The sequence below is a fragment of the Plecotus auritus genome (assembly GCF_963455305.1).
Source record: "Plecotus auritus genome assembly, chromosome: 9".
Classification (NCBI taxonomy): Eukaryota; Metazoa; Chordata; class Mammalia; order Chiroptera; family Vespertilionidae; genus Plecotus; species Plecotus auritus.
Window position 1 is genome coordinate 76,904,925 of NC_137783.1, and position 18,696 is coordinate 76,923,620.

The window sequence follows — 18,696 nt, forward strand, 5'->3', positions numbered from 1 at the left end:
ATTATTCCTATTAATCAGCTGATATACATTGGCATCTTACCAGTAGAGAAGTTGCTGATCAAAGATTAAACAGTTTTGTCTTCTTTTAATTTGATTTGGCTTGTTCTTTAATTTATTTTGGAACATCTTTCATTATTATTTTTCACACCAGAATTATAGATTTGGAACTCTAAATGTGTATGTCAATTAATTCATTATATTATTACAAACTATGTGATTTTTATTTTAATTTTCTTTCTCTAAGGTTTTATAATCAGCTCTTCTTTCTTTTTTAGTAATCTAAGAAAGCAATCATTTGCAGATTTAAAAAACACATTTTAAGTATTCTCCTTTTTTTCATTCTATAGGAAATCAGGGGTAGATGAGCCTTTAGATAAGATATATTTATCACAATTTTTATTTTTTATTGGTGATAGTTTAATTTTATTGATGAAAATACTTTTGCATTCTGAATTGTCTTTTATAATAAGTACAGGAGAAATTGTTTTTGAAAATAATTTCAAGAATAAGTTTAGATTTATTTTACATTTAATATTTCTAAGTTTCTTATAGATACTTATATGCATTCATATGACAAAACAAAACCATTTGGAAAAATTTAATAGGACAATTAATTATTTTCTTGTAATGAATTTGCCATGATGGTCAATACTCTGTCTCAATTATAAAGTATACTTGATTTAGAATAAGCTGCTATAATTAAGGGTGTGATCGGATAGCACATGTCTATAACATCTCATTAACATCACCATGTGATGTATGTGAAATTAGATCTGTAAATACATGCAAATTGGATTTCTGGGAAGTCTTCCCTGAGAAAAATGGCCAGGCATAATGAATGAGATGAATTTTTGAAACAGCTCTCACATCTCACCAAGTACACCTGCGCTTTTCTGAGAGGCTCCCTCTCAGTGGAGGCTTTCCCACATTTAAGGCTGTAGCCACTCATTGTCAACAATTACTCCATTGTTTGTCTTTCAAAGATGCTTGAATTTCTCATATTTGTGTTAAGCTAAGTACTGAAGTGCATGTATTGTCTGTGAGATGAAAAAGTCAAATACTTATCCACCATTGGCCTTTTAATAAGAATTAGTTTTATTAGAATAACTGAAAGCTTATATGACCTAAGTCCTTGAGGAACAGGGGAAGAACGTGGTCATGATAACTCTATGTCCTGGATTGCCATGATTTATACCTATTGTCCTGATGTAATTTTAATAGTTTTCCTTTTACTCCCCAAAGTGTCTTGGTTTGGGTGATGAATTATATGATATTTTTGGAATTGGATAATGGAGAGTATAAGGCTGTTAGAAAGTAGAGAAGTGTGAGTGACGAGCATCCAAAAAGAACATGGAAAGATGATTAATTTAAATGTCACAGTATTATAATTTTTATTAAAATCTTACAATATTAACCATTTTCTTGTGTAGAGATATATTAAATATTTTATTTTTACTGTATATACAGTTCAGTTTCAAATTAATTTTCTTTGAACCACTTAGAATTTCTGAGATTATTTTTCCTTCCTGCCATTCAAAGTATGATAAGGAAATGCAAACTAATTTAATATTAGTCTAAAGAATATGAAATTATAAAAAATCACATATGGAATTTTTTTTCAAATAAATAATCATCATCAACATTTGTATAGTACTTTCTGTGTTGTGTCTATATTACTATTTAACATTTTATATAGGTAAAGCACTTAAATACTTAATTTTTTGAATTTTCAAATCAACCCCATCTTGTAGATATGGACATTGAAGCACAGAAGGGTTAAGTTGCTTGTCCAAGGTCACATAGCTGTCAAATGGTAGAGCCAAGATTCAAACACTGTCATCAAACCAGTCTGTGCTGCAAAACTGCCTCTCATACCTGTACATGTGTGTGTTTCTGTATATGTTTAATTTATTAATATTCTATTATTCCTGTTCATGTAATTCTTAGCTAATCTCAGTTTTATTTATAAAAATGTTACTATTCTTATTTCATTTATAGGTATTAATAATAAAATTATAGAGTATCCTAGATATTTTAAAATAATCTCTACCAAAAATATCCTGTGCCCATTCCTGTCCTCCCCACCCCAGGGAGAGAAAAATTAAAATACATATTATGTATCTCTCACATTTGCCCTCTGTTCTGAGCTCCTGACTTCTAGTTCTAGCTCCTAAGGTTAGATATTATTTAGAGCTCCCTTCCTCACTAGCTCAAGCTCTGTCTCTTTATTGATCATTATTATTAATATTAATAGTTTAATGAAGAATCTTTCAGTGGCCAAGTACAGTTCATTTACCAAAAAAAAAAAAAAAAAAAAAAGCAACACATGCTTTTAAATAACTTGAGAGGTTCAAAAGATCAGGTGTGGCTTTAGAATTCAAATGATTTACCATGACATTGCTTTCTCTCCTCTTAAGAGATGGATTCATTCTCAGATTCTCTCTACCCGGAGTTAAGAATGGCTCTTGGTGACTATAGATTTACCACTATCAGAGTATATGTTTCCAGACTAAAGATCTGTCTTCACCTTTCTGTCCTCCCCTCTCACCCCAACTCATTATGTCAGCACCCCAAAATGATACTGATTGGTAGCTTGGGTCACTTGCTCGCCCCTTGAGTGCAGTGCTAGATTGATAATCCCATCTGAAATACATTGAGTGACACATGAAAAGTAGGTAAAGATAGCTATCCACTCTAATACTTTTTTCATCCTCCCGCACTCCTTATAAAGTGCTTCTCATTTATTTCCTACCAGTGGAAATAACACAGTCTTTGCCCAGTAATAAAAGTTGCAAATCTGCAGGTCATCCTCACTTTAATTTTACATTCAGTTACTTATCCAGCAAGTCTTGTGAAACCTATTTCTCAAATGTATAATGATTTTATTCTGTTCTAACTACATCCACCGCCAATGGCTTCATTTAATGCCTTCATCATTGTATACCTGATTAAATACATTATTACACCAGTTGGTCCCTTGTCCCCAATATCACTTCCTTTACTGCTGTTGCAGTGATCTTTCTAAAATGTTAATCTGATCACGACAGTTCCAAGATTAATATATTTGAGTGACTTTCAGTTTCCTGAAGTATAAAAATTTCATTATCCTTAAACATGGCATGAAAAGTTCATGATCAGAAAGACTGAGATTACTCCTGCCATTTTGTATGCAGCATCTTTGCCTACACTTTTTACTCTTAGGGTGCCAAACTACTGATAGTTTTGCAAATGTACCCAGGCTTTTTATTCCTCTCTCCATCATGCTCTTGCCTTTGCCTGAAATGCTTTTTCATCTCTTTGCCAAACTAAGTCCAATTTATTTTTCTTAGTTTAACTTGAATTGCTTCCTAGCAGCTTCCCCTAACTCCACCTGTGAACTTACAGAATATTGTGTACTCTTTCATTACAGAATTTTTATTTTTGGTTGCTTTATTAGATGTGAAGTCATTAAGGGTAAGAAGATATCTAATTAATTTCTGTATCACTCACATTGTCTTACCATGGTGGTTATGCAGCATCTGGTAGGTAAATGGATACATGAATGAATAAAAGTCAATTTTTGCATCTATTATAATTTGTTAAATGTAGATTTTAACTACTTTTAATCAACGCAGACCTAAAATATACCCTAGAGGTTTTATTTAAATCTCTCCAGAGAAGTATAAATAAATAATACAAACCTATAAATACTCTTTGAAATTCTTAAGAATTTTTTTTGTTCTAAAAACATAATTTTTTAAAACTTTTGTCTTTTTTTATTTTGCATCAGATCATTGGTTTGAAGTCATGGGTAAGAACTTTTTAAGTCATTGAAAATAATCATGTTCATGGTTAGTCAAAACTTAGTAGACTTGTGAAATGTTTGCTAGTGAATGCTAACATAAAATAAGATCTAAAACCTAGGTGTAGTATGTTGTAATACTTAATAGGATCTTTACTAACCATCTCATTTTGCTGGGAATAGCAGATTTACGTGATGGAGCGATAAGTGAAACTTCCAGAAATAGAGTTTGGGTGAAGATCTTACAGCAGTGACACAGAGGGAAGTGTGGTGAGAGCAGTCCATTCTGGGGGCAAGCAAAAAGCGGTGCATTGCCCAGTTGGTGTGGCTCAGTGATTGAGCATTGACCTATTAACTAGGGAGGTCTCAGTTCTATTCCCTGTCAGGGCACATGCCCGTGTTGTGGGCTCAATCCCCAGTAGGGGGCGTACAGGAGGCAGCCAGTCTGATTCTGTCTCATCATTAATGTTCTCTCTCCCTCTCCCTTCCTCTCTGACATCAATAAAATAAAATAAAAAAGGGGGTGTGTACATTGTCTGGAAAGAACTTTAAAGCCATAATAAAACTGTTTTAAACTCAGTCAGCTCTTTATTATCACCATATGCTGGCAGTTTTAAACAATGTTGCTGATGAAATTCTCTTCATCCCTGGGGCATATGTTCCCCACTACCTGCCTCCTTCTTGGTATGTCACTGAAAGAACGTCTTGTTCTTCGTATTAGACATATCTCAGTTCTAAGTCTTTGTTTCACTTTGATTTCATGTATCTTTTCCCTATAGCACACACTGCTTACAGTTTTCAGATAAATGAAAATTTAAGAAAAATTAAATCAGTCATTATTATTTAACTCTGATTGACTAGGTAACAATGATTATTAGATGACTTAAATTTACATATATTTAAAATTTTCACATATATATATGGCTTCTTTTCATCTGCTAAGTGTCATTGTGTATAGGGCATTTTCACTGGTTTTTAATTTTCTATTTGCTTTAGAGTTTAATTAGTGATGTGTATTCTGTAATGTATTTATTTATTTAAATTTCTTTATTGATTAAGGTATTACATATTTGTCTTTATCCCCCCATCTGTAATGTATTTATTTAGTTCCTAGTTCATTAGATCTTAAATTGTAACTTATGTAATTTTTTCTTCTAGGGCACTTATATTGTAATATTAACTATGTAACACTTTATAAGAATGAATATTTTAAATATAAGCCATTATATTGATAATTATTTTGGTAATACTTTTGTGATTAGTTCGTACTTCTCTTTTAAGGCCTTTATTTTTTATTCAACCAAAGAATATATAAAGTTAGGCAGTAACTTGGTTGTCTAGAGCTCTTGCTTACTATATTGTTAATTTTCATTGTCTGTTACTTTGTAGTAAATAAGACTGTATTTACTGTGATCTTAATTTTATTATCTATTATTAACTACTGATAACTCTAAAATTTATTAATGTGGCCTCTGGTACAGCTAAAAACTGTACCTTCAATTCTTCTTCATGGTTGTATATTTATATTCTCCAAAGACTAAGAGAAAAACTAACTCAGTAATTAATTCATAATTTTTAGGAAATTATTTCCATTTAATAAAAGCTTATAATTTTTCTTTTGAACTAGAGTCGAGTATGCCCATTTCTTATAGACCCTTCTTCCCAAGCTACAGAATGGTTAAAAACACATTTGAAAGACTCACATTTGGAAGTTATTAACCAGCAGGTGTGTATAACATAATTTAGATACCAACTAGTAATGGCATTTTATGGTGAAAAGCACTCTGTGTCTATAATCAGAAAACATAGATCAAAGTTGAGTCCTATTAACTTACCTGGTGTGGGACCTGGGAAAAGAATGTAACTCTCTTAGCTTCAGATTTCTAATTTGTAAGAAAGGGATAAGAATATTTGTTTGATTTCTTTTAAGTGCAGGACATTGATCTAAGCCCTGGAAATTCAATGGTGAGTAAAGTAGTCACACTTCCTGAACTCATGGACATGACAGTCTAATAGGGTAGAGGCAGGGGTGGGGAGCCTTTTTTCTGTCACGGGCCATTTGGCTATTTATAACATCATTCATGGGCCATACAAAATTATCAACTTAAAAATTAGCTTGCTATATTTGGTCAAACATTTAACTCAGGGCCAGACCAAATGATTTCCTGGGCCTTATACGTCCCTCAGGTCGAACGTTCCCCAATCCTGGGCTAGGGAGACAAGCAATAACACTTACACTAAATTATGTTTAAAGACACAAGTATAAGATCTTATACAAATGAGTTACTAATTTAGCTTGGAGAAAGCTTCCTGGACTTTTAGTGTACTTGTAGTTTCTCTCAGTGTCTCTTATAATTTATTGTTCTTATAACTGACCAAGAATATCTTTGATGTGTCCTAAGATTTGACAAATGTTCAATGAAATTTAATCATGTTCTTTTGGGTTATCACTTCTCACTGTCATATTTATCTTTTCCAAAGAAAATTATTTTGGGCCAGGTTTTTTTTTTTCATTTTGAGGAAGGGCTAGTTTTATGATTAATTTTCATAGATAATTTTCAGGTGATTGAAAAATTGCCTTTTTAAAACATACTTCACTTATAAAATGGGGATATTTATCTCATTTGTGTGTTGAGAATAATTGTAAATTAGGTAATACACATAATACTTTAATGTCACTATGGTTCGCAGTAGATCTTAATAATGATTATTTCAGATATTTAATTTATTTTAACCAGATCTGGAGTGATGTTGGAAACTGCTCTTTTCCTAGCCAGGAAGCCTTAAAATTCTTGCATGGTTATAGAATTTTGTCTAAAAATTCTTTCACCATGATTAGGCATACTACACAAAGAAAAGTTTACTAGAATTTACCATCTTGCCTTTCTTTTTCCATCCAATGTTTGATTTCGAACATAACCAAAGTAGTTCTTATTAAGTATGGGATGAATAACTTATTGCACATAGAATTTGAAAAATTGTTTCTGCATCAATTTGAAATTGTGATGAAAGACTCAAAAAAGCTTTTTTATTGTTAACAATCCTTATTTTTCTTATGTCTATTTTAATTATTTATGAAATTTATTTGATAACTTATTCAACTAAAATGGTTCATTGCTAAGTACTTAAAACTAGAAAAGCAATCATAAATAATTTGTATTGTTAACATGCATATTACATTTTAAAATATTCATAGTATTCCTGTTAATATATTCATTTATTATTTATAAGGATTTTTATAAATATTAAGGAAATGAAGGAATTAATATCTATTTTTTTTTCTCTTAGGATAGTAACTTTATCACAGCTCTTGAGTTGGCAGTACGTTTTGGGAAAACTCTTATTATACAAGAGATGGACAGTGTAGAACCTGTTCTTTATCCATTATTGAGACGAGATCTAGTTGCTCAAGGTAAATATTTGACAGTTTCCAGATAGTAATTTTTTAAATTTTCAAAGTAATTAACTTTATAACGAACTGTTTTTTTTTTTCTTGCCACTGAATCTGAGGAAATAGAAACTTTCTGTGGAGGGTGATTGTAATGTCATTAGAGTCTAATAGTAACAGCAAGTAAACAAATACTTAAAGTGCCTTTATTGAAGAGTCACTGTGTTGGGCATCTCATAGACTATTCCTGGGTACAGTGTTTTATTAGGAAGACTCACAGGACCCAGCATAGTTTCATTCATAACTAAAATTTACTGCAGGGAAAGGATACAAAGCAAAATCAGCAAAGAGAACAGACACATAGGGTGAAGTCAGGAGTTAAGAAACCAGGTGCAAGCTTCCAAGAGTCTCCTTTTTATTGGAGACACCCAGGACGTGCTTAATCCCCCTGCACTGAGTTGTGACAGCTGAATTGTAACTTAGTGCCCAGAGTTTTTATTGGAAGCTGCTTTTTATTGGAGGCTACATTCTTCCTGGTGCATAGCAAAATTCCAGACTCCCTAAAGGAAAGTAGGTATTCATCATAAACCACATTTTAAGTACAGTGAGTCACTCTTAGGTGATCTGGGATTAGTGAGAACCCTCCAAAAATTCTAATTCCCAGATTCTGGATGGGCCTATCTTGCAAGCACGCCTTTCTAAGACTAGCAGTCTCACTACTGTTGTGTTACCTCTTTTCTGCAGAGGTGCCTAACCCAGATTTTGTCGATTAGAAAGTAATGCAAACTGTGTCATGCAAAGTGTATACACATACATACACTGACATGTACTTATACATATAGACATACACATACTTATACCACACACATTGGTAGCACTACAAGGTTTAAATAGAAAATTGGAGAAAATAGGGCAAAGCAATGAAATAGCAAACATGCACTGTTTGTTGATCACCTATTAACCCCCAAATTAGTACATTTGGCCTGGCAGTCATTGATATGTTGTGAAACGAACTCTAGTAGTGGGTCTTTTGCCTTTGTAACCTGGAGATACTTCCACAGTTCAGTCTCTGGTCTCAGTCTGTTTTTATTGCATTAACTCAGATTTGCTGAGCTAGCTCTTGCTATGATATATTTAAGGATGTGTGTGTGTGTGTTTGTGTGTGTGTGTGAATGACCCTTTAGTGCCATCTGGATATGACTCTTTTCAGTCTATGTTCTGGCCCTTGATGGTTCATTAAATATAAACCCCCTGATAGGTGTCAGGTTTTAGCAGTATCTGTGGCATTGTCTGAGAATGGGTGTTACAAGGTCTGAGAAGCTGGATCTGGTGAAAAGTGACATATTCCACATCATGATTGGGTCACATTAGGAACCACTGTTCCAGATAGTTGTGCAGGACTATTCAAATCAATTTGTTTATTTTATAACTATGAAAAGGGAGTTAGTTAATCTTGGCCCCTACCTTACTTTTTTTGCCCTTCTCTCAGGGTTCAATGCATTCATATCACATTCTTTGAAGTCTGTTATTCTCCTTGAGTATACTTCAGATTGTCCTTTTCCATAGTATTGAGCTCTTCATGAATTGCCATTTTTGTCATCATACATTTCCTTTGGGGACAGTGGATGGTTGTCCCAGAACTACATAAACAAAGTCTGTGTCTAGTTTCATTTACATACCAGTGTCCTTAATCTAAGCAATTTGAACTGCCTTTCTATATACTGAGGTCAAAGAAGGTACCAGTAATGGGAATAGAAAATGCTTTTCCTCATCAAACTTATGCTATTCAAAAATCCTTCAAATATATATTGATAATAAAAATGAGCAAGGTGCAGTTCCTCTTCAATTTCTCATTGTTTTTTACTTTATGATTTCTGTGTGCCTAATTGTTCAGCCCTTGTGGAAGGCAGATATGGCAATTTGCAATTGGTAAATAATTGAAGACCACTGGATCAGCTAGACACATAGATGTTGTTAAGAAAGAGGCTGGTAAGGTGGGAATAGAAGGATCATACCTCAACATAATAAAAGCCATATATGACAAACCCACAGCCAACATCATACTCAATGGGCAAAAACTAAAACCATTTCCCCTAAGAACAGGAACAAGACAGGTAAGCCCACTCTCACCACTCCTGTTCAACATAGTGCTGGAAGTACTAGCAATTGCGATCAGAGAAGAAGAAGAAATAAAAGGTATCCAAATTGGAAAAGAAGAAGTAAACTGTCTTTATTTGCAGATGACATGATACTGTACATAGAAAACCCTAAAGACTCCATCAAAAAATTATTAGACTTAATAAATGAATTCGGCAAGGTAGCATGATACAAAATTAACACCAAGAAATCTATGGCATTTCTATACACCAATAATGAACTTACAGAAAGAGAGACTAAAAAAGCAATCCCATTTACCATTGCACCAAAAAAATTAAGATACCTAGGAATAAACTTAACTAAGGAGGTAAAAGACCTATACGTGGAAAACTACACAACACTGAAAAAAGAGATAGAGGAAGACATAAACAGATGGAAGAACATACCATGTTCATGGATTGGTAGAATCAACATCATTAAAATGTTCATACTACCCAAAGCAATCTATAAATTCAATGCACTTCCCATTAAAATACCAACGGCATATTTCACAGACCTAGAACGGACTTTCCAAAAATTCATCTGGAATAAAAAAAGACCCCAAATAGCTACAGCAATCCTGAGAAAGAAGAACAAAGTAGGTGGGATCTCAATACCAGATTTCAAGCTGTATTCCAAAGCCACTGTTCTCAAAACTGCCTGGTACTGGCATGAGAACAGACATATAGATCAATGGAATAGAATAGAGAACCCAGAAATCGACCCAAATCACTGCTCAATTAATATTTGACAAAGGAGGCATGAACATACAATGGAGTCAAGACACTCTCTTCAATAAATGGTGTTGGGAAAATTGGACAGATACATGCAAAAAAATGAAACTAGACCACCAAATTATACCATACACAAAAATAAACTCAAAATGGATCAAGGACTTAAACATACGACGGGAAACCATAAAAATACTAGAGGAATCCACAGGCAGAGAAATCTCAGACATATGCAGGAGCAATTTCTTCACTGATACTGCCCCTAGGGCAATGGACGCTAAAGAGAAAATAAACAAATGGGACTACATGAAAATAAAAAGCTTTTGCACAGCAAAGGAATCCATCAATAAAACAACAAGAAAGCCCACTGCATGGGAGAACATATTTGCCAATGATATCAACGATAATGATTTAATCTCTAACATTTATAGAGAACTCATACAACTTAACAAAAAGAAGATAAACAACCCAATCGAAAAATGGGCAACTGATCTAAATAGACACTTTTCGAAAGAAGACAGAAGGAAGGCCAAGAGACATATGAAAACCTGCTCAAAGTCACTAATCATCAGAGAGATGCAAATCAAAACAATAATGCGGTATCATCTTACACCTGTCAGAATGGCTATCATCAACAAATCAATAAATGACAAGTGCTGGCGAGGATGCGGAGAAAAAGGAACCCTCATGCACTGCATGTGGGAATGCAGACTGGTGCAGCCACTGTGGAGAATAGTATGGAGTTTCCTCAAAAAACTAAAAATGGAACTCCCTTTTGACCCAGTGATCCCACTTCTAGGAATATATCCCAAGAAACTAGAAACACCTATCAGAAAGGATATATGCACTCTTATGTTCATAGCACAATTCACCATAGCTAAGATTTGGAAACAGCCTAAATGCCCATCAGCCGATGAGTGGATTCAAAAACTGTGGTACAGCTACACAATGGAATACTACACTGCTGTAGAAAAGAAGGAGTTCTTACCATTTGCAACAACATGGATGGATATGGAGAGCATTATGCTAAGTGAAATAAGCCAGTCAGGAAAGATAAATAGCACATGATCTCACTCATTTGTGGAATATAATGAACAACATAAACTGATGAACAAAAACAGATCCAGAGACAGAGAAACATCAATCAGGACGTCAAACCTCAGGGAAGGTAGGGGACGGTGGGGGTAAGGGGGAGAGATCAACCAAAGGACTTATATGCATGCATATAAGCCTAATCAATGGACACAGACAACAGGGGTGTGGGGGCATAAATGGGGGCTGGGGGATAATGGGGGAATAAGGACACATATGTAATTCCTTAATCAATAAAGAAATTAAAAAATAAATAAAAAAAGAAAGAGGCTGGTATAGTTGGCAAATAGTTCAAGTTTTACTAACAATATATGTCAAAAGTATTTTTTCATTATCATTCCAGTCCATTTTATTTATTTCATTTCCATGTGGGGTTTGAGTATGGATCCGGGAGTTATAGTAGAAATTATAGCTGAACTTCACTGTTGGCTTTTTTTAGTCCAGATGCTTAACCTTAGTCATGGTTGCTTCATATGGGTTTATGTATTTGAATTAAGTTTGTGATTGTTATATCTGTTTCTAGAGGGTGGCTCTCCATGTGGGTATGTCTTTGTTAGACCAATTGGATCTGGGGAGCCCAATGATATAAACACAGCCAGACCAGCCTTCCAGGTTACATTTGGCAAATGTGAAGCCATTTTTTATTGTCACAATACAAGAGTTCTATGCCAGGGACATCTTAAAATGCTCAGGGCATTTCACAACAAATCATTTTCCAGCACAAATTGTCAGTAGTGTTGAGGTTGAGAAACCCTAAGCTAGCTCTCTGGTTGTGACCCATGAATCTCTGTACTGATATATATATATATATATATATATATATATATATATATATATATATATATATATATATGTATGTATATATATATATATACACATATACACACACACACACACATATATATATATATATATATATATATATATATATTTTAATATGTTTTTATTGATTTTTAAGAGAGAGAAAGAAGGGACAGGGATAGAGAGATAGAAACACAATTAAAGAAAAACATCATCAAAACGGCTACCTCCTGCACACCCCTACTGGGTATTGAACCCACAACCTGTGCATGTACCCTGACTGGGAATTGAACCAGTGACTTCTTGGTTCCTGAGTCCACACTCAACCAATGAGCAACACCAGCCAGGCTGTACTGATATATCTTAGTCTTAGCATGGCATGAATATATCCTTATATACAATCACCCCACATGTCACATCTATTATACAAGTTGACCAAATAAAACAAAGTATACTCAAGCCTGATTCAGGTTCAGAAACCAAGATAATAGACATGTAAGTTAATAAGACTTCCTCTGGAAAGAGGACAGGAGACCAAATCTTATACTTGCACACAATCATTCTGTCTTCATAGTTCTCTAAACTACAGTAAAGGTTTTGTGTCCTGAAGAGAAAATTGGTCAAAATTAACTCCAGCATAGGTTAACTCCAATGTAAATGAAGACTTTCTACAGTTAAGAATGTGTTGGACTTATAGTTCTATATCTCATATTTTCTAAGAGTAGGATATGGGGCTTATACAGGGGTCTTTTTTAGACAATAAGCCAGCTACTTTGAATTTTTAAACTGTTATGTTCAAATAATACATACTTACATAATCGTTAATGACAATGGTGTTTTGTCCTTTCCCTCCTCACTATTAGTCCTACTAACTAGAGAAAATCAGTTACATTTCAATTATAATATTTTGTTGAAATATAAATGGATGTATATCCTATATAATAAAGAGCTAACATGCTAATTAGATCAAACAGCAGAATGACTGTCCAGACAACCTTCTGGATGAAGCCGGGGGCTGTGAGGGCCGAGGCAGCCAGGGGCTGTGAGGTCTGAGCCCCTCGCACGAATTTTGTGCATTAGGCCTCTATTATATATATAGGCACCCAGGTTAAGATACAGAGCTTTATCAGCACTCCAGAAGAGCTCTTATTTACCACTCTCCCCAACAAGGATAGCCACAGTCTTGACTTAAATAGCATAGATAAGTTCTGTTTGTATATGAACATTGCATAAATGAGAAGAAAAAAAGAGCAGCACCTGGTAACTGTGGGCTGGGAACTGGCCTGGCTATAATAGCTTGGCTATGGTGTTTTGTTGAACATAAAGCATTTCACATTTCTAACATTAGAGATGTCACTCTATGCCCATAATCAACCATAATCAACCCTGAGCACGGAAACAAGAATACTTTCCACATCACAAAAATAACCAAACGTCTTTCTCTCCCAGCTAATTTGAGTGACTTCTGCTTTGTTACCAATTATAACAGTCTTACTCTATTTCTCTCCTCTTCTAGATGAAAATTATTGATACCATTCATAGATTGTTTGCTCTTTCTGATGGCACTCATTCCCCAGCAAAATACACTTTCTTTGAACCATTCCCAAATCTTCTAAGTCTAAATCCTATAGCGCCCCAGTGCCTTCTTACTAAGGTAGTGCAGTTTCCCATGATGATCTATCTTTAATTGCAAATGCCAGTAAACCTGAGCGGCTGCCCTTTCAGCATTGGTTTTATTTTGTTTTGTTTATAGTGTATATTTTGTGCATGTCTCAGCTTTGGCTAAGTTATTTTTTAGGTATTTGTCCATTCATCCAAATTGTCAAATCTGTTGGTGTATTTTTTATGTAATAGTGTCATATCTTTTTAATTTCTCTTGGTTTTGTAATGATGTCACCTTTTCTTTGATAATAGTAATATTTTCTTTGTTCCTTGATCAGTCTTGATAAGCTTGATCAGTCTTGATAAATTTATCAATTTTACTAATTTTTAAAAAATAATCTACTTTTAACTTTGTTGATTTTCTTATTTTTTAATTGTCTAAGGTTTTATATATGTCTTTTTCCCCAATGATTTTCTTTATTGTATTTTATTTTTTTCACATATACATACATGTCTCTTTTAATTTGATAGGATATTTTCATTAACAATCATGAAAAAGATATAATTGTTTATACTTGAAATCATATATTCAAATAATTTTTTAAAATTAAAGTGTAGTTGACATACAATATTGTATTAGTTTCAGGTGGTCAGTGGTGATTAACATCTCTGTACCTTACAAAGTGATCATGACAGTCTAGTAACCTTTCATCATTGTACAAAGTTACATTGACTATATGATATATTTGACTATACTAGTGGCCCGGTGCACAAAATTTGTGCACGGGGGTGGGGGGGTGTCCCTCAGCCTGGCCTACACCCTCTCCAATCTGGGATCCCTCTTGCAATCCAGAACCACTGGCTCCTAAGTGCTTGCCTGCCTGCCTGCCTGCCTGCCTGCTTGATGCCCCTAACTGCTCCCCTGCCAGCCTGATGGCCCTAACTGCTCTCCCCACCTGGCCTGATCCCCCTAACTGCCTACGTGCTCTCCCTTCCTCTTAGCGCCTTCAGACCCAGACGCAGGAGTGCTGAGAGCTCTCCACCGAGGCCCTGCTCCCGTCCTGATGCTTCCCCCTGGGCCGGGCGGCACCATGGGCCTGGGCGTGCCTCCATGGGGGGCCACCCCCAGCAGTAGCCTCATGTCCCGGTGGCGCAAGTCCCTGCCCCTGTCCCCACCCACCAGCTCCTGTGCATGCACACTTTTGACTGGTTGTGACTGGGACACCGTTACGACCAATTAGCATATTACCTCTTCATATATATATATAGACAAGTGGCCCAGTGCAGGAAATTCGTGCACATTAAAAGGGGATTAATTAGAGGAAATAATTTAATATTGTTATTTGCCCTTTCTCTATAATAGAAGTGCCAGAGATGAAAGAAAATTAGTAAAATGTATATGAAAACATTCCTCCTCTCAGAGTCTGGGGTGCACCATGAGACCCAGAGTCAAGTCCCCGCCCACCCACATGCACCTCAAAATCACAGACCCAGCCAGCTCCCGCCCCCACTGAGCTAGATCCAGACCTGGCCAGTCCCACCCTTGTCAAGCCCCGACAGGCAGGGGATGTAGCCTCAGGTCCCCTGGCCCGGCACCAGGATGGGGGGGGGGCATGGCCTGAGGTCCCCCAGCCCAGACAGGGGTGTGGGGCGTGCCTTGAGATCCCCCATCAAGCCCCGCCAGGTGGGGGACATGGCCTGAAATCCCCTGTCAAGCCCTGCTGGGTGGGGGGCATGGCCTGAGGTCCCTGTCAAGCCTCGCCAGGCGGGGGCGTGCAGCCTCAGGTCCCCCGAACCGGCACCGGGAGGGGGGCACAGCCTCAGGTCCCCCATCAAGTCCCACCGGCAGGGGGTGCAGCCTAAGGTCCCCCGTCAAGCCCCGCTGGGTGGGGGGGCGAGGCCTGAGTTCCCCCGACCCAGCACTGGGAGTGCACCTTGAGGTCCTCTGTTAAGCCCCGCCAGGCAGGGGGGCGCAGCCTCAGGTCCCCTGGCCCGGTGCTGGGGCGGGGGGTTCGGCCTGAGGTCCCCTGTCAAGCCCCACCAGCAGGGGTTGCAACCTCAGGTCCCCCATCAAGCCCCACTGGGTGGGGGGGTGCAGCCTGAGTTCCCCCGACCCAGCACTGGGGGTGCACCTTGAGGTCCCCTGTCAAGCCCCGATGGGGGGGGGGGCATGGCCTGAGTTCCCCTGTGAAGCCCAGCCAGGCATGGGGGTGCAGCCTCAGGTCCCCTGGCCCGATGCTGGGTGGGGGGGCATGGCCTGAGGTCCTCTGTCAAGCCCCGCTGGGTGGGGGGGTGTGGTCTGAGGTCCCCCAGCCTGGTGCCGGGGTGGGGGGTGCGGCCTGAAGTCCCCTGTCAAGCCCCACCTGGTGGGGGGCGTGGCCTGAGGTCTCCCAGCCTGGCGCTGGGGCAAGGGGAGCAGCCTGAGGTCCTCTAGCCCAGTACCAGGATGCGAAGTGCACCTTGAGATCCCCGGTCAAGCCCCTCCAGGCGGGGGGCACGGCCTCAGGTCCCCTGGCCTGGCGCCGGGGCGGGGTGTGTGGCCTGAGGTCCCCTGTCAAGCCCTACGGGAGCGGGGGAGGGCATAGCCTCAGGTCCCTGCTGATTGCTCCTTAAGGCTCCTTATGGGAACTTGGCTTCAGCTGTGGGTGCAGCCATCTTTGTGACAGAGTGATGGTCAATTAGCATATTCCCTCTTTATTAGATAGGATTCCCTATGCTGTATATTCCATTCTATGACTATTGTATTTTTAAACTAATTTTTCTCTTTATTATTTTATTCCTATTATTTTTCTTAGGGTTTGTATGTTCATTTTTTTTTGTATTCTTGAGATGAAAATTAAAAATATTAGTATTCAGTCTTTTTTCCTCCTAATATATGCATTTATATCTATAAATTTCCCTCTAAGTCCTTCTTTAGCTTCATACTACAAGTTTTGATTTTTTTCGTTGACTTATAAATTACTTAGCAATTTTTTGGTGATGTTTAATTTCCAAAAAGGTGGAAGTTTTCTAGTTACCTTTTTTGTTATTAATTTTAAGCTTAAGTTTATTGTGGTCAGAAAACTTATTCTGAAGTGTTTAGTTTATATTTTTAATTCTGTTGAACCTCTTGCTCTGACATTATTTTCATAGATGTTCTTTGTACTATTGAAAATTATGAGAATTTTGCTAATGGTTGCTTTAATTTTCTCTAAAGTCAATTAAATCAAGTTTATTAATTGTATTGTTACCATCCATGTATTTTTTTAAATTTAAATTCTTTATTGTTTAAAGGATTACATAAGTCTTCTTTTTCCCCCATTGACCACCCCCACCTTCCCCCCACCAGCGTATGCCCTCATCTCCCACTCCCGTCTGTGTCCATTGGTTATGCTCATATGCATGCATACAAGTCCTTTGGTTGATCTCTTATCCCCTCAGCCCCACCTTCCCTCATAGGTTGGACAGTCTGTTCGATTCTTCTATGATTCTGGTTCTATTTTTGTTCATCAGTTTATGTTGTTCATTATATTTATCAAATGAGTGAGATCATGTGATATTTATTTTTCTCTGACTATTTCTATTTCACTTAGCATAAATGCTCTCCAGTTCCACCCATGCTGTTGCAAATGGTAAGAATTCCTTCTTTTATACAGCAGCATAGTATTCCATTGTGTAGATTTACCACAGTTTTTTAATCCACTCATCTGCTGATGGGCACTTAGGCTGTTTCCAAATCTTAGCTATTGTAAATTGTGCTGCTATGAACATAGGGATGCATATATCCTTTCTGACTGCTGTTTCTGTTTTCTTGGGATATATTCCTAGAAGTGGGATTACTAGGTCAAATGGAAGTTCCATTTTTAGTTTTTTGAGGAAACACTATACTGTTCTCCACAGTGGCTGCACCAATCTGCATTCCCACCAGCAGTGCATGAGGGTTCCTTTTTCTCCGCATCCTCACCAACACTTGTCATTTGTTGATTTGTTGATGATAGCCATTCTGACAGGTGTGAGATGGTACCTCATTGTAGTTTAAATTTGCATCTCTCTGATGATTAGTGACGTTGAGCATGTTTTCATATGTCCATGGCCTTCTGTGTGTCCTCTTTCAAAAAGTGTCTATTTAGGTTTTTTGCCCATTTTTTGATGGGATTTTTTATCTTCTTTTTGTTAAGTTGTTGAGTTTCCTATAAATTTTGGAGATTAAGCCCTTATCGAATGTAACATTGGCAAATATGTTCTCCCAGGCAATGGGCTTCCTTGTTGTTTTGTTGATGGTTTCTTTCACTGTGCAGAAGCTTTTTTATTTTAATGTTGTCCCATTTGTTTATTTTCTCCTTAGTTTCCATTGCCTTAGGAGATGTATTGGTAAAGATATTGCTACAACAAATGTCTGCTATTTTGTTACCTATGACTTCTAGGATTTTTATGGTTTCCTGTCTTATGTTTAAGCCCTTTATCCATTTTGAGTTTATTTTTGTGTATGGTGTAATTTGGTGGTCTAGTTTCTTTCTTTTTTTTTTTTTTTGCATGTATCTGTCCATTTCCCCAACACCCATTTATTGAAGAGGCTGTCTTGATTCCATTGTATGCTCTTGCCTCCTTTGTCAAATATTAATTGAGCATAAAGACTTGGGTTGATATCTGGGTTCTCTGTTCTGTTCCATTGGTCTATATGTCTGTTCTTGTGCCAGTACCAGGTAGTTTTGAGAACTGTGGCTTTGTAGTATAGCTTGATATCTGGTAGTGTGATCATTCCAACTTTGTTCTTCTTTCTCAGGATTGCTGCAGCTAATTGGGGTCTTCTTTTATTCCAGATGAATTTTTGGAAATTTTTTTCCAGGTCTTTGAAGTATGCCATTGGTATTTTAATGGGGATTGCATTGAATCTATAAATTGCTTTGGGTAGTATGGGCATTTTAATGATGTTGATTCTACCAATCCATAAATATGGTATATTCTTCCATTTGTTTATGTCTTTCTCTATCTTTTTTTTTTTCAGCGTCCTGTAATTTTCTGAGTACATGTCCTTTATCTCCTTGGTTGAATTTATTCCTAGATATCTTAATTTTTTGTTGCAATGGTAAATGTACCTTCCATGTCTTTACTATTTTTCTTATGTTTTTTTTCTATGGTGTACTAAGACAATATCTTAGAGTCTCCTTGATTTGGAATTTGTCCAT

The 18,696-nt window shown here is 36.9% G+C and overlaps 1 protein-coding gene across 2 annotated transcripts in view; it reads left to right on the top strand.

The window, feature by feature from the left end:
- DYNC2H1 (dynein cytoplasmic 2 heavy chain 1) overlaps positions 1–18,696 on the top strand; it is a 378,097-nt gene that overhangs the window by 175,775 nt on the left and 183,626 nt on the right. The window contains exons 64-66 of one of the 2 annotated variants that reach the window (XM_080641013.1): positions 3,770–3,790; positions 5,409–5,507; positions 7,070–7,193. In XM_080641013.1, coding sequence (XP_080497139.1) covers positions 3,770–3,790; positions 5,409–5,507; positions 7,070–7,193 — 244 coding nt within the window. The remainder of the gene's footprint in view (positions 1–3,769; positions 3,791–5,408; positions 5,508–7,069; positions 7,194–18,696) is intronic. The other variant, XM_080641014.1, reaches the window with a different exon arrangement.